This window comes from Lutzomyia longipalpis, chromosome 1, assembly GCF_024334085.1.
Source record: "Lutzomyia longipalpis isolate SR_M1_2022 chromosome 1, ASM2433408v1".
Classification (NCBI taxonomy): domain Eukaryota; kingdom Metazoa; phylum Arthropoda; class Insecta; order Diptera; family Psychodidae; genus Lutzomyia; species Lutzomyia longipalpis.
The window spans coordinates 39,406,610-39,431,088 of NC_074707.1; the positions used below are offsets into that span (position 1 = coordinate 39,406,610).

Sequence of the window (24,479 nt, forward strand, 5' to 3'; positions counted from 1 at the left end):
TGAGCCTCCTTTTGGGACATCCCAATAATAATAGAGCAACATCTTTTTCGACGTGCCCGAATATTATGAACCATATTCCTATCTTTTAACATAGGAGTATGGTTCATAATATTCGGGAGCGTCGTTTTAAAAAAAGTTACTTTTGTGCCACATCTGCATTTTTGTGTGTTTTTGCAATAAAGGGCGATGTCGAAGAAAAACCCACTGCTTTCGTCTGCAGGACTCACCTTTGATGATTTCACCCACAATGCCAGGTAAATCGAAAAATCTTCAATGAATGTAAAAAAGGTACAGATAAAAAAAAGTTGATGTTCAATCATCTCTCAGATTGATGCCAGCTGCAGCTCCTGTTCCTGTGGCAACGGTTGTCCCGGATGTCCAAGGATCACGTGGACATTCTGAGGAACCAAAAGGTAAGAGACTCTAGGAAGGCTTCTTTTATTACCCACAATTTATTAACCTACACCGCAGTAGAAAATTCTTAAGAAATGGCATGATTGGCATGATTTGGTTTACAAAAGAAGATGAAGAAGATAGATTAGAATCCTCATTAGCGTTGTTCCATTCGTGTCCTTTCGGTACGATAGACAGGTAGATCGCGAGAGGCACGTTTTCTCTGATAACACCAACGGCAGAGGAAGATTAGGAGAACAATGAGGATGATCAGGAGGATGCAACCGAGAACGACAGCTGCGATAGCGGCTTCACTCAGCCAGATATCACGGACATCCAATGAGATTGATTTTTGATTATTGGCAAGATCGAAAGCTGTTATCGTAACGCGTGGCTGGCAGCAAGATGCCGAGTAGGTTGCCAAGACGGGATCCCTGGTGCCGGCAGTGAATTGATTTCGGTACAAAAGTCCTCGTGGTTGGGATTGAATCCTCAAAACTCCCGTCTCCCAATCTTGTGCTGAAACCTCAACAGACCACACGTGTCCAGCACAATTTCCCGGAGAACTTCGCCACTCACAGCGACTCCCATAGGTCCAGTACATCCACGGAGCAGATGAATCCTGTGTGGAATAGAACAGGATGTGGATCAAATAGTATGACAATCAGAACAATTTAAATCACTCACCTGAGTGGAGGTGGCACTTGAGACTGTTACGTAAACTGATTGAACTACATTCACAATGCCATTGGCAGTAAATGTTACTCTATCCCTGAGTCCTACTTCGACTGTTGGTGGGATTTGTAGGACCACAGTAACAACCAGAGTCTGACCAGGTCCAAGATTAGCTCTAAAAATGAAGTCAGAGCAATGAGAAGAATTATTTCAATTGAAGATAAAAGAGAAAACTCACTGAGGAGGATTGATTGTGCGGAGGAATCTATGCTCATCAACTGCTTGGAAGTTCATGAAGAGTGTTGTGTAGCGTAAATTCGTCACTTCAAAGTAGATCTGTGAATGAAAGGTCAATGAAAGGAACATTTTATTTATCTAATGCAGAGGCTCTTCCTTAAATTCTTTCCTCTGATGAAAGAAATTTTTACCGCAGCGATAAGGAAGAAATTAGCAATGATAAGAACACATTGTTATCGTGTTTACAGCATAAATTCTCTTGTCTAACAGCAATATTCTTTTTGAGTTTGCAAATTCATTTTATCATTGAATTGAATTTCAATTAATCACAAAAATCTTTCAGATCAAGAATTAAATTTGGCCTTACCATTGCTGTGGTTCCTGGGCTAGTCATCAAACGCGATTGGGGTGAAATGTTGACCGTGAGCACGGATTCAATGACCCTCTCGGAGACTTTTGTATCTTTGACTTCTGTCGTCTCAATCTCAGCATCTTCCTGATCATCCAAAAGCTCCACATCATTCTCCAATGATTCTATTCGATCATTTCCATCCACAAATTGAATCTGAGCACTTCGGGGCGCTGCAAAAAAGTGTCCGGGATCTAATTAATTTTTTTCTGCATTCTTCGTCTCAAGGGCTCCAAATGTTAATGTCAATGTTTTAATTTTTGGTGTTCTCTTTGACCTATATATATTAGTAGTGTTTTTGCTCCTCAATGATCGTCATTCATCAAGTTGTACGCAGCGTGTAAAAAAAAAGTCTCAAAGAGATTCGCAAAACTAACCAACGTCATGGACATTTTGTTAGATAATTGTGATGAATATTGCGCGAGGGAAAAAATAAGAGGCGCGCGCTTATCTTGTAAGAATGAAATGTTTATTCCTCTCGTATTGGCACTCCCGGAATCATTCACGAGATTCCACGGATCATCTCTATCTTCTTGCGTAGCTTTTGTGGGGGATATGTTGTCGTGATAAAGGCAAAAGAAAATGATTCAGAGAGAACCTTTTTTTTTTGGGTCGCTATTCAGCACATTCCAATCCAATGCGCGAGCAATGGTTTCTTGTCCAAAGTCCTGCTTAATCGCGCGTTAAAATACATTTTTCCTTCCTTTGTCGCTTGACAATGAGTTTCTATAGTTCCTCCTAATTAGATAACCCAGTGAATGTGTAAATAATCGCATTACAAATTTCAATTTAACAAAATCTCTGAATCAGCCAGAATTTCATCATAAGGGATGTACTAAATAATTGTAAATTAATTTTTTGTGTGTTAGACGCCTCTGTATTATCAAAACTACACTGACTTGGTTGATTAGATGTTTACAAATCCATATTACTTTATGTACTTGATAATACAGTACAGACGTTTTTCCTTTTTGCTGTTGTTTTGTTTAATTCCTTCTCTTCAACAAAATCAGTAGAGGGTCAATTTGTGTTATAGAAATCTTCGCGTGTGCGAGCCTCAGTTCATTCTCAACTTTCAAAGGAGTAACACATGCGGAAAATATTTGAGGAATAAAGTGAAATAAAACTACTAATTGGAGTAATTTGTGAAATTGTGTGCAAAATATGTGAAATTGCGCAAAATTGCATAAACTCCTTTGTGCTTGATTTTCAATTCAGTGTGATTTGTATTATTTTTGCAACAATTTACGCATTTTCAGTCATACCCTCTGATCTAGAGGTTACAGATAGATAACAAAATAAGGTAATAGGAATTTAATTTGCCATTAATTTGTTTCTTTCGCAATAATTTCTCAATAATCTTTAATTTTTTGTGCTCAAGAAATTGAATTTATCCGTTGGGCTCTTTTGAATTATTCCGCGGTGAATAAACCTTCTGAATAGCCCCCCGTGAATAGCTCGAGAGTGGTGAATAGCCCGCGATAAACGTCAAAATATTTTTGTTTATAGATTTTGATACTGTGGCAAGAAAAAAGGGAAAATGTGTTAAATTTCGCACCAATTTCTCATTAATTGGCATTGGTTATTGCGTGACGAGTGCCACCTTTGTGAAAACTATCAAGAACACCATCAATATTGTGAGTAATTAGTAGGTGACATTGGAAAATTATTGCGTAAAAAATCAGGTGAAAGAGAGTCTGTGTTGCAAAAGAAAGTCCCGTCCTCAAACAGCTGGGCACTTTTTGCAACGAAAGCAAAAATAGATCTTTCATCACATTCAATTAAAATTGATTCAAAAGCATCATTTTCTATGTTTAGGGCACTATTTTTAAAGTAAATAAAGCCAGGGAAGTGTGAGTATTTTTATTTACACACAACACAATGAATATGATTGATGAAATATTTATACAAGAGGGGGACACAAGTGGTTGATTTTTCGCAATGCCCCTTTACAACTTTCACACAACACACTTTTCATTTTGAATTTTCAGTGCAATTTTCACCACTCCTCCGGTGATCTCATCAACAAGAGCTCAAGACAAAAAAAAGTGCGCATTTCTTTTGCAAGACATTGCACTGAGTGGGTTGTGGGTGGGATAAAAAATTGGCAACCAAAAAAAACTTGGCTCTTCTGTGGCCACTGATTATGTCAATGTTGATTTGTCGGAGAAGTTGTTGGTCAATGAAGCACTTTCCTTATTTGTTTGATGTTTTAAAATGTATGCCTCTGCGGATTTTTCATTCTGTTTATTCAATTTTGTACCTGAAAAAAAAGTTCAGTTTTTTCATACATTGTTTACACATAAAATTACCACGCAAAGAAAACAGAAGAAGAACATAAAATAAAATATTTACAATTAGATTAAAATTTATTACATAACAATTCTACATTTATTTGTACTTTCCACTTTATAATGTCGTCTTTCTATTGCTCTTTTCACGCTGAAAATATCATCCTTTCACGCACATTTCCCCAGAGAAATTCCCATTTCCTGGGGAGGAGGCACTTCTGTAGGTCTATGGGACAAGAACTGGGGTGTATGATAACATTTTTTGCGGTAAAACAATTCACAAAGAAGCAAAATTAATTTGTGAGGGATTTTATACACAGCATGGAGGAGAATTTATACATTACAGATCTTCTTGTTTGTTTTTATATTAATTACACAGATTATGTATAAAAATAATCTCCTATTTTATAATTATTTGCAATGGCAAAACTGAATTAATACGAGATTTTAATATTGGTTTTTTTTTGCGATTAGTTCGCAATTATTTATAAACTTATTAATAGAGTTTTAACTAACCACGATTGGGAGTTTCCAGTGTGGCTTCGTCCACTTTCCCGTGTATTTTTACATGATGATTTGTCTCAGCTGTCGCATCTATGGGAAGGGTAAAATGATGTGACCCTTGGAGGTCATTCCGGAGCAAGAGGGTGACCTTAGAATATCCAAGAGAGCGAGTTAAGTTGGAGAATGTCAAGGTTGAGAAATTTTGTGGTTTAAAATTGTTTTTTTCATACCAATCCTATATTGCCATTTGGTTCAACTGCTTCGTCAGTTATGTGAATTATCTCTCCACCAGTTCTCAGGGCAACTTCTCCGAGGATTCCACCTGTTATCGTGTGTGGACTTTCATTGTCATCTTGCCCGTGTTTTCCGAACCAGATTAGGTAGAGCTGCAAAAGAAGGAAAATAGATGATTCAGTTTTAATACCAGAAAATATTTTTGCAATATTCAAAACATACAAAATGTTCGTGACTAAAATGTTTAAAATTCGATTCAAAGATTTTTAGCCATGAATAGATTTAATTGTTAATGTTAAGGCGCATGCCCTCCAGACTTTATTCGAAAATATTGAAACTTCTTAATCACTATAGCAACTATAGTTAAAAGCTTTGTTATTCAAATAGAAACACCAAAGCCCATAAAATGTAGCTTCCTATTCGATAACACATTTTTATTGCAATTGCATGGAAAAAGTTTTTGCTCATAAATTTTTTTTATAGAGAATATTCTATCAATACAGAATTACAAATTTTGCAAACAAAGTTGTTTGTTAATTTTTATTCATTTTTTCTCAAGAAGAATATTAAAAAAAAATCCAATCAATCAGTTTAATTGATAAATCAAAAGAAACTTTAATAAAGTATTTCTTTAATAAAGAAAAAACGGTCTATACTCACTCGAATTCGTTTCTTTAGCAAAATAATCGCAGCTTCTTGGGAGAATTCCGAATTCTGTGGCACACGATCTGCTGTAAGGAATATTGCACTATCGTAGGGGATGAGTTCAGAAGCACGAATGATCCCAATGAAGGCTTTCTCTTCCGATCCTGGGGTATGGGATTCTCTCACGCTCTCCATTCCGGCCATCATTGTTCGTGTATTTTTGAAATTGTACGTTACGCTTATTCCTGAAAAAGAAATCCACACATTTAGCTTAATCAGGTTAATACTAGAAAATTGTTTGTATGAGATGTCTTTTTTGTGGTGCGGCACTTTGATCTTGAAGTGATCTTGATCTTTTAAGAAGGATTTTGATTTTCATCTCCGTAGTGTGTGCTAAATGATCAAAATTGCTGGTAATTGCTTGATGAGCTTTCTTTTTGTGCTTGTTAGTCATTCCTCAAAGCTCTTTTTTTCGTACACCATGAATGACTCACATTTTCGTATAAACAAACACGTATTATGGACCTCTTGGGATGAGAGAGTGTGGAAATCGGCATATAAGCAAAAAAAAAAGAGTTAATCCTCTCAAGACATTTCTGTGTGAGTTTCTTTTGAGGAAAAATTGAAGCAATAGAAGCAATAAGACAGCAATTTAGCTTTGACGAGAAAAATGAGGTGTTTGTTACACATGAGAAGCGCAGAGGAATAAATAATAAGAAAAAAAGAGGCGAGACAAACAATTTAAAGATTTGAGTGACAACAAGTACCTGTCGGCAATTAAGGAACATGACGATGAAATTTCTCGTGTCTTTCGCGCCTCACTTTTTGCCACACTACATAAATTTTCTTTCTGTAAGGCATTATGCTTACACAGTGTATTATTGAGGAAGCACGCGGGTTCTCTTGTTAATCTCATGCTTGGGATCTTCTTTATTGGGGAGTTTTTTGTTTTGTTTTGAAGAATATGGGGAAGGAATTTGCAAAAGACTCACCTGATGCATTGAAGGCAACGAGAACAAGATCAATCGATGATGCTGGCCGGAGGGTAGCATTCCATAAGAGTTTTGCCTTCCTCAGTGGTTCTGGGGCGGTGTCTACGAGAATTGCGAGTGGTGATCTCAAGTATGGATCATCAAGGAAGCTTCTGACAATCCCATCTCCCGTGGATTTGTACACTCTGTACTGCTTCGTCTGCTTCCGCTTTAGATTGAGAGCCTTGATTGAAGGGTGAACTGTTGTCGTTGTGGTTGTTGTGGATGGAGTTGTGGGTACCATGATGGTTGTAGGAACTGCTGCGGTTACAGTTGCAGCCTCACTGTCTTCCCCATTTATCTCCTGGAAATCCCCAGTATCCTCACCCGCTGACGTGGAGTCATTTCTCAATGTTAATTCATTCGAAACAATTAATGCATCCTGAATAATTGTCTCTGATGAGGGGAAGTCCGTATTCTCGGTGATTGTTGTGTCAATTCGCTGACTTGTGTCAATACTTGTGCTTTCATTTTCAATGGTATCCGTCTCGGGTTCGGTGGGATTCGAAAAGGTGGCACTTTCATGATAAATGGTTGTTTTGTATCCCACAAAGCGTCTCTGTTCACCCGATGGGTCCTCAATGTTATCGTAGGTGGTGTCACTCCCAAAGCCCGATTCTTGAGCACTATTCAATTTTGCAACACAGCACAAAGTCCAGAAGAGGGCCACCTTCAGCTGCATTTTAATTAACCTCTTGTCTCTCATGGATTTTTCCGCACAAACACACGGCTAATTTTTCACTCACTTTTGGTCCCCACCCACACCTCAAGGAAATGTCCGAGGACTTTTTCGTGTTCGTCCTCCCTTCACACAAAACACTCAAATTTATCTCTCGAATCTCTGTCACTCTTCAATGTGGCTGTTGGTGGAATGGGCTTGAAAGGAAAAAAAAAAGAAGAAAATGTTAAAATTCATCAAGTGGGACGTGAATTGCTTCATCATTTTTGCATTCAATAGATTTGGGAATTTAGAAGAAAATTTCGCACAAGAAAAAACCACAAACACACAAAATTTCCACTCTTGGTTCTCTGTTGGTCATTACATTTTGCAGATCCGTGCATAAAATGTTGATGCAATTAATTTGAAATATGGAATAATTCATTTTAATATTATTTCTTGGAATTAGAAGGTCTTCGTGACTTGAATATTTTATTAAACGGGGACAATTTTACAGATTGATAGAAGCTGTGATTCTTTTAATCTAACACGATCATTGTTCATAACTAAAATAATCAAGAAAAATGTACTTAGACAGTTTCTTAGTATTTTAGCTTTTTTTCTAGATCTTGAATCAAAATCTTCTTATTTCTGGGCTTTTTGTTGCTAACGTCAATGCGATATTATTATTTTTTAGAAATTTCAATTGTTCTGAGGTCAAGGATATTTTTATGATTTTTTTTATTATTTTTGGTAGCCACAGTTCTTAAAAATAAAAATTTTTCCATTCACATCATGATTCCTCGCATTCCAAAGCACATTCTACCATCAAATGAGGTGATTTTGGGCGTTCTGTAGTAAATTGAGTAAATTAAATCTTGGCACTGTGATTTCTTGGTGGGGCCTGTATGCCAATAGAATAAACAATTAAATAAAAATTCGCACATGTTTTGTTTTCAACAACTCTATTTTTTTTTGCCCTTCTATTGGTCAGGTTTTCCCGAGGTTTACCCCGTGTGGGTTTTTTTTTAAATAAAATGTTTTTATTTTAATTCTCTTTATATATTCTTTCAGTTCAATAGATCGTGATTTAAGAAAAAAAAATCTCTGAGAAAGGATTGGAAGATTTTCTTGAATTGCCATGGGAAATGTGTCAAAGATGCAAGAAGTAGAATTTTTGCATTTTTATTAATCAGTTGTTGACAAAAATCTTAAAAAACACACACACAAACACAAATGGGGGGAAATGGGAAATAATTGGCAAGACACAGAAGAAAATAGCACATTAATTCACTGTGTTGAACACCTCTTTGACGGTAAATTAACTTCAATCACCATTCTTAATGATTTTCCATGAAATTGCATTTAATCTAATCACCTCACCATTTTATTGTGTTTATCCAACTGATGACTTTTCTTTTAGTTAAATGCTAATAATTTGGGAATTTTCTTAAAACCCCTTCTCACACTTTTGTGAATGTTTTAGTAAGAAATCCTTCTGGATTTTTTTTATTAAGGAATTTAGCTTTGAATACGTCACACTGTGAGAGAGTCAATCGAATAAAAATTGCATAAAATGCAATGCCGCTCGGAATCAATCAAGTGTGGGAAGATGCTGATATACAATAATAATAATAAATAAATAAAATGTATCTCCCGTCGTGTATCGCGGGGTATTGCAAATTGGAAGTTTATATAGGAGGTATAGTGGAGTAATTCGAGTTGCACCTTTCCACTTTGATATGTGAAATGAAACTGAAAGCGTTCGTGCTTCATTAGCCTTGGTTGTGTGTTGTGGCACTCTGTGGTGGCTTCGTGAAGTTTTGTGTGTTCGCTACTCAATTGGTCAGGTGAGAGAGAGAGAATGTGAGACGGAGAATTTTGTGTGTATGATTTTTTTTTTCTTAAATAAATAATCAACTCTCGTGGTCCGGTTCATACTACATATATAAAATATACATAATGTACGCCATTTAATGCAAAAAATATGTCTCTCACCACAAACTTCTTTTTTATTTCACACCTTCCCCCCACCAAAATCAATTTTTCCTCAATGATTATCATTTTGCATTTTCAAGACACACATTTAATGTGACCGGAGGAGATGTTTTATTATTGCAAATGAATTAATAGTTTGTCTTTTTTTTTTCTTTAATTTTTCCCACCTGAGCATTTTGGAGGACTTTTTTCCCACCAATTTAGAGCAATTGTGAGGTGAGGCATTTCAATGGTAACAACATCGTCTGGGGAAGGAAATTCGATGAAAGATTTCTTGGGTGTTTCGAATTTGTCTTGCACAGCAGTGTGTTTTGAAATGCTTCACATTCTTTTGCTGTCTTTTGATATTTAAAACGACGACAGGCAAAGAGAGATGTGTTGAGAAATTTTTGGGGGCACGTTCGTGTGGATGATTAAATTTCTTTTGCGTCTCTACGCGTGATAGGCCGATTTTTTTGTAAAGAAAATACATCAATTTGTCAAAAGATAAATGCAATGATTTCTCAGTAGGTAATCAACCATATGCGTAGTTTTGCATATCTGTCCATCGACGTGAAGATTTTTTTTTGCAAATTTTTCGTGTAAAGAAAGAAGATAAAGTAAAAAGAAAACTAAAGCTGTATAACGAATAATCTCTCGGTTCTTTAATAGAATTTTTAAAACATTTTTTTTAAATATAATTTAAAGTGAATTTATATGGTTGTTTACCACAAGTTTGTAATACTTTTAACCACTTTAACGATTAAGAAAGCTTTGCATAAGTAAAACTTTTCCACTCTTGCTCTATAAAGCTATGTAATTTGTAATTATAACAAATTAACAATTTAATGTGACACAATTTTAATGATAATCACGATCATTTAATCATTTACCGTAGAGATATGTAATTAATTAGAGAAGTAGATCTTAGCAAATTATGCTCTGCATTTATGCGCACATTGAAAATGTTGAGGAATTTTAAAAATATTCCTGCAAACATGAACGAATAACATTTATTAAATTGTATCTGATTTAGATTTCGTAATAACGTTTGCGTATTTAGGTATTGATTTAAGACTAAACAACATTATTTGAGATTTTCTAATTCTTAAAGAATTTTTTTTTATTGTTCAATACAGGTTAAAATTGAAAATATTTAAATTAGCTATCCAAAATGATTTAATATCCTGTGTTAAGAAAAAAAAAATTTTATTAGAAAAATCGGTCATGCCTCCTTGAATACAAAGTTCTCCTCTTCTTCACCCCCAACTGATCTTATAATCTAAAATGTCGTATTTCATTTCAACGGCTATTGTCACATTGTATATATTTAATTCTTCTTTTTAGATTCCACACTTTATAGCTTTCATTACTATATACATAATATAAATATGTATATGTTTGGTCATAATTTATCTGCCCGCGTGAGCTCGGACATACAAAAGGAATTTTTGGCATTTCTAAACCACAAAATCACGTCTAGCCGAAGTTTACACAACATAAACGAGATCTAATAAGAACTAAATAGGAAGATGAGAAAAAAATGGGGATAAACCAGAAACCACTCCTCACTCACATTTTTTGTCCAACTAAAGAAGCTTCATCCAAAAAAAAAGCTTTTGCACAAAATCACTTGGAATCACTTTTTAGCAACGATACGAAAGAAAAAACTTCTCCGAGGGGGGAAAATGTATGAAAGAGGCAAAAGGAAAATAAAAGATTTTTTTTTGTAAACTCGTGAAGCAGAACGCGACTGGATGATCCCGCGAATTCTCCAAGACTGATGGGTATAGTTCGTACAGAGGAAGAAGACTCATAAAGATTGTGTGGCACAAGTCAAAGATAGGAAATTATTGGGAAATATTGGTGATTCCTAAAGAAGAAAAATATATAGTTTATCTTTTGTGATATCTTCCGATTTGCACACCTGTAAAGAAGACCTTCTGCCATCTACTCTTTTCCACCAATTGGAATCCTCTTTAGTGAGGAAAATAAATAAAATTCAACGCAAAAAAAGGAACAGCATTGTGTGGGGAAAAACTCTTCAAAGTTTACCAATAAGGTGTGAATGTGGCTGTTTGTCTATTAAGTAATTTTTTTTTGCATACACCTAGCTAGACTCTACCTTTGGGGTTTTGTGTGAGTGTTTTGGAAAATAAAGGTGCAACATTGCCAAGAATGACTTGGCGCGCGCGCATTTCCTTTCCGCGGCGGTTTTCGGGGTGGTAACAAGAAGTGATTTGTAATGCCTGTGATTTCCCAAAGTGTTACCCATTTGTTTCTCTTCCACCCTCAAGGGGTGTTTGTATGTGTGTGTGTTGGGTGCAGAGAATGACCCAAATATTGATGATTCACCTCAAATGGAATTTTAACTCGAGGATCTCTTTGGGCATTCTTCAGATCTTTTAGCTGTGTTTCTTTCAGACACAGCTTTTGTGTACCGAGCAAAATCGAAAGTCGTCAGATCGGGCTCAAACTTGGGATGAGCACGAATTAGGGTCCCCACATTCCAAAAAACGTATGCGCCAAAAAAAATTTTTTTCCGGCCGGCCGTCCGTCCGGCCGTCCGTCCGGCCGTCCGTAGTACAACGTTAAATTGCAAGAGAACGGTAATAGATAGAGACTTGCGGTAAACGGCAAAGTTTAAAAGTCGACTGGAAGACGTCCGATTATGACGTCAAATTTTACCCCCCACCCCCCCGTCCGCCATTTTGAATAACCTCAAAATTTTGTTTTCGCTATATCTTAGCCCCTGTAATAGCTAAAAATCTGAAATTTTTATATGTTGTAGGGGCCATCAAGAGCTTTCCAACGATACCTCATTTTCGAAAATCGGTCAAGCCGTTTAGTCAATATGGCCGCCACAATTTTTTATCGAAAATCGACCATAACTCGAAAACGGCTTGACCGATTTTGATCAACCCGGGGTCAAATGAAAGATCTCAACAAACCCTACAACTCTCTAGAACATCCGAAGTTTCAAAAGTGACCGCTAGGGGGCCAAAAATCAAAAACAAAATTTTCGATGAGTTTTCGATGAATATCTCGAAAACGGCGACATAAATTTTTTTCATTTTTTGATATGTTGTAGCTGACCATATTATCTAGCTTCATGCCAAAAATGAAGAAAATCTATGGATCCGTTCTCGAGATATAGCCTTCCAAAGTTGGCATGTCATATCTCGGGTTCTACAAGTCCGATCTTGATCAACTCAAGCGCAAATGAAAGGTTTCGAGAAACCCTACAAATGTCTAGAACATTGCAACTTCGAAAAATGACCGCAAGAGGCGCTAAAGTCAAAAACAAAGTTTTCGAAAATTTCGAACTCGAATTTTTCGAAAATGGCGACATAATTTTTTTTTCATTTTTCGATATGTTATAGCTGACTTCAAGACCTTTCAAACAAAAAAAAATTTATGAAAATCTATGGATCCGTTCTCGAGATATGGCCTTCTAAAGATTTCTTAGGGTATGACTTTTCAATTTTTCCCGACTTTGCGCGTATTTAAGTTAATTCGCATTCTAGTTTGCTCTCACAAAATTGGTACACTGAAAGAAACACAGCTCCCGTAAGCTTGGTCAGCTTACCAGTACATTTTTTTATTTTTTTTTCCTCATTATATAAATGCTTTTGCTGTATACCTTTGGGGCAAATACAAACTTTGGGGGAACATCATTTTAGGTGAAGAATGTCATAATGGGCAAAGAAGGAATTAGATTGATTTGATCACTTAAGCGTTTATTTTATTAGTTTATTCCTTTTGAATCCTTTTTATGCTTTTTCGCATTCTTCCGTTCCAATGACTAAAGAATTTGAAGGTGGAGAATTTTTCCGATTTTAGGAAGAACGTTTAGTGGATATTTGTAGATTTTTTTCGTAAAAAATGTACAGGTTTAGTCGAAAAATTTGCAACAGTTCAAAACCAGGAAAATTTATTGATTTATGTACACAAAGAATGAATTACAACTAATTTGGTAATTAATTGTAAATCGATAATATGTTAGATCTGACTTAAGCATGAGCGCCAAAAGATTTTTGGTGCTGGCTAAACGTTTTATTTTCTAAATTATTGGTTTCTATTTCAAATTCTTGGTACTTTAGGTTTATTCTAGCTTATATAGAAAATTCTTCTTCTTTTTACTAAATTAAAAATTTCAATTTTTTTTTAAATTTGGAATGTTCCTGTGGATATTTAACACGAAATCAATAAAATATTCTATTCACGTGAGAGCAACCACAATATCCAACTTTTTTATTGAAATATCAACAAGTTTTAGCGACGTATAATTAATTTGCGGTCATTTGCTTACCTTCACCGATTTTTTTACTCAAAAACCACGCACTCCTATTCTTGAAGTGTTTACACGATTGTAAAATGAAAGCAATAAAAAACTTGTCCATATTTATCCCTAAAAGCAAAATATTTTATAGAAGAAAAATTCCTTTTCGATAAGAGGTCAAATACATCCCAAATAATCTCAAAGTAATTTGCATACAGAGCTGTATTTGAATTTATCGAAAATATGTTCTTGGACATTTTTACTTACCTATGATCTCCTCGTCGGTGTGATCTTAAATCATCTTCTATTTTAAGACAACAAACAAGACATTGAACAACGAAATGAAACTAAAAGGAATCGAAAGAATTTTTGAGAAGAATTTTTTTTTGCTTCTTTAGGCTGAAATATCGTGTTTCTCTCTATTGTGTTCTTATGATCGTTTATTCTTCTTATTCTCTCCATTTTTTTATGAGAAGCCTTGCTCGAAATTCTTCGTGGTCTTTTCAACACACTCTGCTTACCTTTTATTTTGATGAGAGTGTGAGGTAACACACAAAAAAAGAGTTAACAAATGATTATTGAGGAATTTTTATATGGCTTGTTCCTCGTGCCACAATTCCATACAAAAAAAAAACGATGGAAGGATGGGCAATTATCGCTTTTCCATTCAATCCATTAATACGCATTTTTCTTATTGAAAAATGATTAATGAATCGCAAATTTATTTTAGATTATTCTACAAAAAAAAAGAAAAACAAATACAAAACGAAAGAAATAAATTGTGTAAATTTGCAAATTTTAAAAAGAAAAAATTATCATAATTTGAATTCATGTTTAAAGTAACTTTATGGGATTTTTCACCCCATTTTCCCCATTGTGGCTGTAAAAAGCAAAGTGGAAGAAAAAGGTAAATTATTTATTTTCTTCAGATAAAATAGAATGACTCGACTACACACAGTTGTAAAGGGTTTTCTCTTTGTACACTTTTGAGTTGAACTTTTGTGTTGAATTTTAAATAAAGTCATATTCCACGTTTAGTACCTTTTCCGGTGACAAGGAAGTGGGTGGTGGTGGTCACACCACAAATTTCCAAGGAAAATTTTCCACGTGAAAAGCACAAAGTTTATACCTTCTTACCTTACCTTTTTGGACGAATTTCAATATTGTACAGACGAAAAGGAGATGGGTGAGAAAAACCACAAAAAGGAGGAGGGGGGCGGGAATAGAGTAATAGTTTTTTTTTCGAGGTAGAGAAGAACAAACACGAGGCTTGCGTGGAATTTCAATATTTACTCTAAAATTTACAATCAATTTGTGACACTGAGAGTGAACTGATATGGAAATTCGCGTTTACTTTCAATGAAGAGAGAACATTAAGAGTGGGGAATTTAATGTGTTTACAATGTTAATCATGAGTGCAGCAAATGGATTGTGGCAGAAAGGGCGAAAAAAGAGTTATTTATTGTGACAATTGTGTCAATATAATGGGCAATTTTTTTACTTACAATGTTATTACGCTGATGGAGACTTCGTGCAAGTTGAAAAATCTCGTGACATTAAAATATTTTGCAAAAAAAAATTCATTAAATTCTTTTTAAAATAATTTCTCTTTTATTATTTTGATAAGAGACAAGAACTATTATTCTAATTAAGGATTATTTTACACACGAAGGCGACAATGAAGTACATAATCTCTGCCCATTATCTTTGCGTTTTATTTGTTAATTTATTGGAAACATATAATTTAGAAAATGCTATGCTAACAACCCTGACGCATATAAAATTCTACAGAAAGAGAATAATGGAAAAAAGTACCCACATATAGGTACACATTTATCAATTAAATTGCATCTTAAATCAAAGTTTATTATCTGAAATAGTGTTGTAGCAAATTTAGTTTTTTTTTTTTGTGGAAATTCGTGCGTCTTATTTAATTTTGTTTGAGTTTTAATTAAGGTTTTTTTTTCGGCTTGGTCTCGATATCAGAATTAATTAATCCAATATTTATTTTACGTTTAGTTTTAAAAGAAAAGAATAGTTAAGATAAATTTTTGCAAAAACACGAAGTTTGATAATTATTTTATCACATTTCTTGCTAATCCGCCCATTCTTTAAAAGATTTCCATACTTATGTCTGTCTTGCACACACTCCTAGTTTTTTTTTGAAGATAATTTAAAAAGATCATTCAAGATTCCTCAAACAGGTTCCGATAAATATTTTATAATAAATTATTCGGGATCATAATTTGTATATAAACTGCGTGACTTTCCATTTGAAAATTTTCTCCATGTTATAATTTAAAAGATTTATAGCGTCAGAAACTCCTAATGGACGTGAGTCAATTAATTAAATGGTGCGAAAGAAGTATTTATTATAAAAGACAAGAAAATACGTCGTTAAGAAAATATACATTTAAGTATTTACTTTGTTGCACAGTGTCAAGAAATGACTTTGTGGGTCAACTTTAAAGTCATTCCTAAACGCCATCGAAAAGAACAGTATGAAGAATTTTTATTCGCGGGGCATTTTATTAAAATTCTATGTGTTATTTTTATTGCTTCCTCCATTAAATTGGTGGTGGTAGTTGTTGGTTTCCTTAATGGCAAACAACTTATTACATTGTGTTGATTTTTATCACTTTGCGTGATTATTGTTAGGGAATTTTTTTTTCAAGTTAAAGCTAAATTGATTTGTTGCGAAGAGCTTTAAAATTCTTTGCAAGAATTTTGTGAATGCTTTTGAATTTAGTTTTAGTTTTAGTTTTTTTTTTGTAAATCTTTTGGCAGGATTATTTAAAAGAAATCTTTATAGCTAATTTCTCCCCATCCCACGCTATCCCATTTAATAAAAAAAGAAACATTTAATAAAAACCTTGATCCGTCAGATGAAAATCTGAATAGAAATTGAGTAATAAATTTATTATAAAATCCCCATGCATGGAGCGTCGACAACTTCCATCTTCTTTCGACGCCAGAGAGTCTCTTGAGTGCGTTCAATGTGTGGTGGCTCTGTTTCTTTTATTTTTGCCTAAAGCGAAACTCCTCTGCAGAAAATCAGTTCAATAAAAGCCATTGGTCGTGTTTTCCATTTCAATTAACTATTTTCTTACAATATTCTTCAGCATATTCAAATGGCACAAATATTGTTGAAGGAATCTCAAATGGTTGATGGTAAAATTCATATAAATATGCTTACAGCAAAAATCATCTTTTTGAACAGGTTTCTGTATTTCATTTTGATTTTATGCTACTTTTTTTTTCCTTCTCCACTACCCGGCTCTCAATCTGTTTCACTTCAAGTCACATTCATCTCTCTCTCCCAGTTTTTAATAAAACTTTTAAAAGAAAAATTTGTAATTTTCTCCCGCCATCGATACATGATGTGATTATATAATTTGAGAGCGGTTTGAGAGATATAACAACAAAAAATAAAAACATAAAAATATATATCGTTTCAATAGCAAGAAAAATCATTAAAATATCACACAATTGCGAATGTTTTTGGTTGATGCCCGCAGCAATCGGAAGAGGTGGCAAAAAGGTGCTACAAATTATGTTTTTTTGGCAGTTTATTGAGATGATTTTTATTCTCATTCAATTTTTTTAACGTGCAATTTTGTCTCTAATGTATTTTTAATCTTCATCCCAAAGGGGAAAATCAAAGGCATAAGAGGGGCAGTATTCTTGGTTCAAATCACCGCCAAACACCTAATCATTAAGAAAAAAGAGACATGATATTTATCTTGAGGCAGTGTCTCGTTTGGTGGAGCTCAAAGTGAGAAGATTATAGGTGAAGGTTTGTGAGTTTTCAGGCAGTGAGAATAATAATTAATGTAAAAAATACAAAATATTTCTCAATTTGCATCAATTTTCATTATCACATTGCAACTGTGCTGGGTCCCCGCGCGTTGTTGGTCATTTGTGAGGAAAAACTAATAAAAAGATTTTATATTACCTATTGGAAAACTCCATTGACTTTGTGAATTTTAACACCGGACTCCCATCAGTTGGTTAGAGATATGCAAAAGTTGATGATGTTAAGAGCAATTATGCAAAAAACATTTGCAGAAGCATTTTCTGTGATTTATTGCTATTTTGCATTGCATTTTTCCACTATAACCACGGTGTGTAATTGCTTCTCATCCGCACAAGATGAGGTGTGGAAAAAAAGGTGCTAAATAATTTGTTGATGACTGCAAAGTTGTATAGGTAGTTTACTGATGGACAGAAATTATTTTTTTGTAGGATATTTAATAAACATTTATATAAAACTCCGCGTTTAAATATGTAAACAACAAATCATGCTAATTTTTTTCTTCGCAATTTCTCTGAATTCACCGGAATTTAAACTGAAAAAAAAATGTTTCTTCTTTTTTAGCACGTGGATGCAAAAAGAGCGTTGAAAAAGGTACGATGTGTGTTGTGCAATAAAAAAAAAGTAAAATATAAAGTTTTCCCTCAATGTCAGGGACATTTTACACTGGTTACTTGTTATTTGAACTTCGTGCTGAAGGCACATAAAGAAAGATGCTAAATGATTGTTTTTATTCAATTAAAATGACCGATAAAAAAGAGAAATATCCCAACTTTCCACAAGCGGATTTACAGTGGGATTAAACTGGTGGAAAATAATCCCATAAAAAGCGTCGTATTGTTAAGTTTTTTTTTGTGTTTAAATTATGATTCATTCTAAAGAAGATTTTAAGTAAAAACAATTTCTTATGTGGAAAGTATTTAAAGATTTTTATTTCTTTCTTATGGATATTTTATGTCTAAACGATGATGAATCTTTTCAGGATTAAATGTTCTATAAATTAAGACTTTAAAACCTAATGTTAGTTAGTTTATTTCATCACATCTTAAATGTCTATTTGAAATGTATTAATTAAATAAGAACAAAGAATTAGAAGTTTTCTCTGATTGGTTAAGAAACTCGTAAGAATCGTTTATTGCCTACCAGGATTTTTTCTTTCTAAATTAAAAGGTCAAATTTAGTTAATCAGATTGTATATTTTAGACATCTTGAGTAGCTTCTTTCAACAATCTTCTTAATGTTTGCCCATGTCTGCACCACATTCTTCTTCACTTCTTTTGGCAACCTTCACGTGCATTAGACAACGTGTTAACGATAAAAGGCCATGGGGTCTGCCAAAATGAATATAAATGCTAATTTCATGATAAGAAAGACTTTAATTGAAAATTATGTGGATGGTATTTGGGGAAGAATTTATTGATTTTTTCCTCTTCCAAGAATAAGCTCTCCTTGGGCAAGAACTTTTCTTTCCTTTTCTTGGTTAGACCACCTGCTGACCATTCCAAATTGGAAAAGCTTTGTGAAATTGTATGAAAAGTTAAATTTTTCCCATCAGTGAAAATGTGAAAATGAATAGAAAATTCCGAGGGTAGAAAAAAAATAGTTCTTTGTGTCTCTATAACGAATTGGTTTTTGTGTGTGGAAGAGGGAAAATCCAGACAAAGGGAGAAAATTTTCCCTATATGTGACTAATTCCTGTTTCCCCACACCGGAAATTATACAGCTTATTGCGTCCCAGAGAATGTCGCAGCGGAGAGTGCCGTAAATTTCCACAACAATTTCCTCTTTTGCTCATATTTAGCTAAATATTATGATTTTGCAGTCGTGTTGGCACAAAATAATGCTCACTAATTCAACAACACTAGTTTCTGGTTCTACTTGTGCTCGTGTTTGTTCTTTTAGGCTGCGACCCATTGCACTACCTTGATGATTTATTCGATCACCTATGATTGATGGTTTTGCTGAAGAACTTTGAAGTATTTTTACTTCTTTTTGTCTTTTAGCTTAATTTGTTTGAGAGCAAAAAGAAATCGTTAAGAAACAATCAAGAAGAGATTTTGAATTCAATTTCTTCTAGCAAGAATAAATTTGAAACTGATCAGAAAAATTTATCATGCACTGTATTGAGATTCAATTCTCTAAGCAAAGGGGAAGTTTTTGCGCTTCTTGCGCAGCCTTTGTTGGGAGAAAGGGAGAAAAAAGTTGGTAACTACACTCATAAAGCATCGTGGAAAATTGTCGCAAAGAAAGCAATTCATATTTCATGTGGGAAATATGCATGAGAAATTAGCAAATAAGCACAATTTTACCTCACAAAGAAGCTTTCTCTGAAATCTTTATCAACTTTTTTCTTTTTTCTTCCTTGAACTCATTTCAGAGGAAATCCGACCGGCAGTTTTCGGATCACCGCCACCACCTGTTGCCGCTGAGGCGTCCTTCAGTGACATCAGCTTGGAGGAGCCGAGTGCTGAGCAACAAGGAACCTTTTTGGGTGCATCGGAACCTCAGCTGTACAACCCCTTGCAGGGAATTGACCCATACGACACTGCAGGGAGTAAAGTAACTTCTGGTCAGGGAGGAGAATCGATTTTTAATCCTCTCGCCCAGGCGGCACAGCTGAAGGAATCTCTCCAGCATATCCCATCTGTGGCTTCTACGGTGTTCTCTACGTTCTCGAGCATTCTCAAAGGAACTGCTGGGGAATATTCGCAGCAGCAGCAGCAGAGTGAGGGACCACCTGTGCAGGAGAGTATTCAACAGGATTTCTCTCAGAGTGCCTACAAGAGTCCTTTGGACGCGATTTACGAGCAACAGGTGCTAAGTCAGACATCACAGAATCCCGTGGAACAACCCCAAGCGAGCCCTTTGCTATTCTCACCGGAAGATCCCACAATTCCGGCATTTTCAACTGCGCACGCTCCTCCGCCGTCATCTGGATCGTCTAATACTTTTCGCCTCGGCGGAAGTAAGAAGAAAACCTACGCTCCCGTTCCGGGGCTCTCAAGTGGTGCTGGGAATTTTGTCCCACAGGAAACTCCGTCGTTTCCTCAGCAAAATCTTCCGCCACTTCCAATTCCTGGGCAGAATATTGAGCAGCAGAAATCATCCGTAACACCACCACCTGTGAATTTTTATTCCACATCGCAGCCTGTAGTGCAGCCAGGGGGCTTCCCGGAGCAAGTGAATTCGAGCATTCCAACACAACCAACTCAGGGGAGTCAGAATAAATTCTCTCTCTCATCGTTCTTCTCAGCACCCATTTTGGATCGTTTTCAAGGGAAGAGCAACACACAGAACGAACAGGTTGCAGCTGAAATTTCATCCGTTGACGCTGTTGGGAGTTTCCAACAACAGACAAGCTTTACCCAGCCACAGGCTTCAGCGCCGATTAATCAAATAAACCCACAACTCTTCAAAACAAATCCAATTGCCGCTTCTACAGCTCAAAATCAACCACCATCCAGTGGGAATTTGCATTTTGGAGCATCGGGATTTCCACCGGCAGCCAGTCAAGCATTTCCAGATCCTCTACAGCATTCATATCAAGCTCCCGTCTTTGCTGGGACTGAGAGTAAAGGTTCAGTTGGTCCACCACCGACTAATCAATTTTTCGTTCCGGAAGTAAGCAAAGGAACATCGCAGCAGGAATCCTTTGGAGCTCCGCCAGTTAATCAAACACCAAGTCCTCAACCATTTGCAGCTTCAAGTACTCAAACAATTACTCCACAGCCTTTTATTCCTCCGCCCGTAACGCAAAATCCTCAACCTTTCGTCCCTACTCAAGTTTCTCAATCACCAAGTCCTCAGCTTTTTGTTCCGGAATCTGTTAATCCTCCGAATCCGAGTCCTCAACTTTTTACTCCGACTCCTCCAGCTAATTCTCAAGAATTCCTTCCTCAATCAACAACTCAAAATAGTGGAGTTTTCAATCCTCCTCCCCCTCCGAGTACAGCAAGTAATTTTCCACCACAATCAGCTCCTGTATTTGTGCCACAAAGTTCGCCACTTTTACCACCGGAAGCACCAAGAAAGACCGAAACATCATCAGCTCCACCACCAACAAACACTGCCAATCCCTATAGTGGCTATCGTTTAGCCAAAAGGACTCCAACGTACAAAAATTCTCTTATTCCGGAAACAAAATCGACATTCTTTGTGCCACAGCAGCAGCAGCAACAGCCTAATCAAGCTCAACCGGTGCCCGTGAATTTCTTCACCCCAGCACCACAGGATATTCCTTCAGCACCACAAAATCTTCCATTAGCTCCACAGCAGAGCCCCCAAGCAGAGCTTAAGATTGAGACAAAAGTCTCATCACCGACAATCTTTAAATCAACATCCGAACCCGTTGCAGCGGTACGTCCTGATCAGGCATTTTTCCTTCCCAAGAGTCCGCAAGAGGAGAAGACACCGTACACCCCGGAGACGTCGCATATTGATCAATTGTGCACGGATTTGGCGGCAACGAAATTGCCGCAAGTGGTTCAGCAAACGCAAAATTTCTTTGGCACCAATCAAACAACGACAAATTGGTTTGATTCCAATCAAAACGCCCAATTAATCACCGATCACGCCACTACTGACGAAGACACCAACAAGAATACAACGGATATTCATGCGAGTTTCTTTGATTGTCCGCCGGATTTGAAGCCAGACCAGGCGCCGCCTAATTTCTTTAGTTTCCCAAAAGTAAACGGGGACGACGTGAGCATTAACAATAATTCGTTGATTGTGGAGAAATCATCGGTGGACGATAGTAAAGTCTCTTTGGCGTCTTTTGCATCGAACGAGAAGGAGCAGCAGGCAACTATTGAGGGAACTGTGCTGGCCAACGGAGAGTCTACCAGGGAGGCAGCCACAGAGGAGGCAGTGGTGAGTTGATTTCTTGCACAATTTAAAAAAAAACTTTTTTCGACTTGTCTGTATTTTTATGTGAAAGTCATGATGCACATGATGCAAATAAAAGGGAAGTTAAGCGACATTCTCGTAGAATAATTGCATAAAATTTAACACTTTACGATAAGAATGTAAAAGTAATTTCGTTTTACGTGCGATTTTTCAGGTTTCCGCAGATCAGCAATTCAATGCAAATTTGCTAGAAAATTCCGCGATAACCGCAGATATGGCATCATCGAGATTAACACCAACAACGAGTCCTGGACCACAGTCGGTGACGGACGCTCCAGCACCAAGTGGAACTTACCGGCCTGTGTATAAGCATTGGTTTTTCCGGCAGAAGGTTGAGGGTAAGGATGTGTGGACACCATTCTCAATGACAGACTCTCTTGCGCTCGAGGATGGCTTTATGAATCCCGCTGCAGCAGAAGGGGCAACAATTGCCACAGATGGTGGACGACATGATGTGAATATTACCAATAGGACACGAACGTCAATCTACTGGACGGCAGAAGTGAATGAGGTGCGTCGTTGTTCGTGGTTCTACAAGGCTGTTGATTCGCGTTTTGTGCCATACGAAGAGGAGACGGCGGATTTCCTCGAGGAGGAGTACAAGAAGGCCTTCACAAGTGGGCAATGGCATAAGCAGCTAACCCTTCCGGATGGGGATGCAGTGAATTTCCACGGACCCAATGTAATGGTGCACTTCCTGCAGGCACAGACTCCCGATGCATGGGGGAATACCCCACAAGTGACAAATAGACCGCGTGTCATTAAGCGTGGTGTGGATGAATTTAACATTGAAGATGGAGAACCTGAGCAGATTGATCATATCCTGTTTGTCGTTCACGGGATTGGGAAGGCGTGTGATTTCAAATTTCGCACCGTTGAGGAGGTTGTTGATGAATTTAGGAGTATTGCCCTGCAAATGGTGCAATCTCACTACAGAACATCGTATGATGCTGGAGAAATTGGACGTATTGAAGTTCTCCCGATTTCCTGGCACAGTGAACTCCATTCCGAGGAGTCCGGGATTGATGCTAAACTCAAATCAATTACACTCGAATCCATTCCGAAGTTGAGGAACTTTACCAATGAAACCCTTTTGGATGTTTTATTCTACACCAGCCCAATCTTCTGTCAGAGCATCATGGATACCGTGTGTGGGTCCATTAATCGCGTCTACAAGCTCTTCTGTCAGCGAAATCCGAATTTCCGTGGGGGTGTGTCATTGGCTGGACATAGCTTGGGCTCTCTTATCCTCTTTGATTTGCTTTGCCATCAAAAAGCGCCCAGCGAGGGGGAGAGTGAAGTTGAGAATTCGGTAAGAGAAAACTTTTCCAAAAGAATTGATGAATCCATCTGAATTTTAATTCTTTTTGAATTTTCTCAGGAGAACCCTGATCAGGGGAATGTCATGACACCAACTGAACCCATCCTGAGGCCAGAGAAGCAAACGGAACAGCAGATCAATTACACAATGGGACCAGCAGGAACAGGACAACCCTTCATAAATTACCCTCAATTGGACATCAGGCCGAAGAGTTTCTTTGCTTTTGGCTCCCCCATTGGGATGTTTGTTACAGTACGTGGTTTTGATACCCTTGGGCTGGACTTTAAGCTCCCCACGTGCGATAATTTCTACAATATCTTCCATCCCTACGACGTTGTGGCGTACCGAATTGAAGGACTTGTGAATCCAGAATTGAGCTCCCTGCGCCCCGTGCTGATTCCGCATCACAAAGGAAGGAAAAGGATGCACTTAGGTGGGGTTTTTTTGCTTCTCTTCTTTATTAATAAACTCATTAACATAAAAATATTCTTCAATAGAACTCCGTGAGACCATGGCACGTGTTGGTGGGGAGATTAAGCAGAGAATCTTTGACACTTTCCGTCAAACTGTGGACACTGTGACGCAAATTACGAGCTTGGGGCGCACAGATCCTCTAGCCATAAAATCCGAAGTGGACAAAGTCTTAGAGGAGCAGCTGCATCTTGACGAAACAGCGCATCAGGAGGTGAATTCAGCCAGCTCAAGTGGTGGAAGTGATTGCGATGCAGGAGAGACGGATTTACCGCTGGGGCGTCTCAATCAATCCCGACGGATTGACTATGTGCTCCAGGAGGCACCGCTGGAGTTCTTCAATGAATACATTTTCGCCCTAACAAGTCACGTGTGCTACTGGCAATCAGAGGACACCATTCTTTTTGTGGTGAAGGAAATCTATTCATCAATGGGGGTACAGACGGACAACAAAATCCCTCAGCAGAGTCTCACAATTGAACGACCAACTGGGAATATTCCCACAAGATAAGAGGGCACCCAGAGGGGGTTAAAGGGCGCATGTTGTTCGAAAGAGGAGTAAAAAGTTATTTATATTCTGGATGTTTATGAAGATGAAAATATATTAAAAGAAAAATATTACATATTTA

General features: G+C 36.8%; 2 protein-coding genes across 4 annotated transcripts; one reads left to right on the forward strand and one right to left on the reverse strand.

The window, feature by feature from the left end:
• The first annotated feature begins 34 nt into the window (after window positions 1–34).
• On the forward strand, window positions 35–24,471 carry LOC129787267 (mucin-5AC). 2 transcript variants are annotated; one of them, XM_055822718.1, is made up of 7 exons: window positions 89–254; window positions 328–413; window positions 17,715–17,744; window positions 19,528–22,022; window positions 22,213–23,370; window positions 23,440–23,812; window positions 23,877–24,471. In XM_055822718.1, exons 1-7 carry the CDS (start codon window positions 187–189, stop codon window positions 24,359–24,361), a joined length of 4,695 nt encoding a protein of 1,564 aa, XP_055678693.1. In that variant the 5' UTR covers window positions 89–186; the 3' UTR covers window positions 24,362–24,471. The 2 variants fall into 2 exon arrangements, with proteins under 2 accessions (XP_055678694.1, XP_055678693.1); XM_055822719.1 differs by lacking the exon at window positions 17,715–17,744 and having other exon boundaries at window positions 35–254.
• On the reverse strand, window positions 437–10,882 carry LOC129787270 (uncharacterized). Of its 2 annotated transcripts, none has more exons than XM_055822726.1 (9): window positions 10,631–10,882; window positions 6,381–7,295; window positions 5,404–5,633; window positions 4,740–4,895; window positions 4,522–4,657; window positions 1,673–1,887; window positions 1,307–1,404; window positions 1,081–1,243; window positions 437–1,015 (listed from the first exon to the last, which is right to left on the reverse strand). In XM_055822726.1, exons 2-9 carry the CDS (start codon window positions 7,123–7,125, stop codon window positions 551–553), a joined length of 2,208 nt encoding a protein of 735 aa, XP_055678701.1. In that variant the 5' UTR covers window positions 7,126–7,295; window positions 10,631–10,882; the 3' UTR covers window positions 437–550. The 2 variants fall into 2 exon arrangements, with proteins under 2 accessions (XP_055678701.1, XP_055678700.1); XM_055822725.1 differs by lacking the exon at window positions 10,631–10,882 and adding an exon at window positions 8,461–8,830.
• Window positions 24,472–24,479: the final 8 nt, after the last annotated feature.

Bases quoted from the DNA above. Each gene is read 5' to 3' on its own strand.
- LOC129787270 (XM_055822726.1), bottom strand. From the start codon at position 7,125: ATGAGAGACAAGAGGTTAATTAAAATGCAGCTGAAGGTGGCCCTCTTC. The intron at 4,896-5,403 runs GTGAGTATAGAC...CTTCTTTTGCAG, and splicing joins TGCTAAAGAAACGAATTCGA to CTCTACCTAATCTGGTTCGG. The intron at 1,016-1,080 runs GTGAGTGATTTA...TATTCCACACAG, and splicing joins CAAGTGCCACCTCCACTCAG to GATTCATCTGCTCCGTGGAT.
- LOC129787267 (XM_055822718.1), top strand. From the start codon at position 187: ATGTCGAAGAAAAACCCACTGCTTTCGTCTGCAGGACTCACCTTTGAT. The intron at 23,371-23,439 runs GTAAGAGAAAAC...GAATTTTCTCAG, and splicing joins AGAGTGAAGTTGAGAATTCG to GAGAACCCTGATCAGGGGAA. The intron at 23,813-23,876 runs GTGGGGTTTTTT...ATTCTTCAATAG, and splicing joins AAGGAAAAGGATGCACTTAG to AACTCCGTGAGACCATGGCA.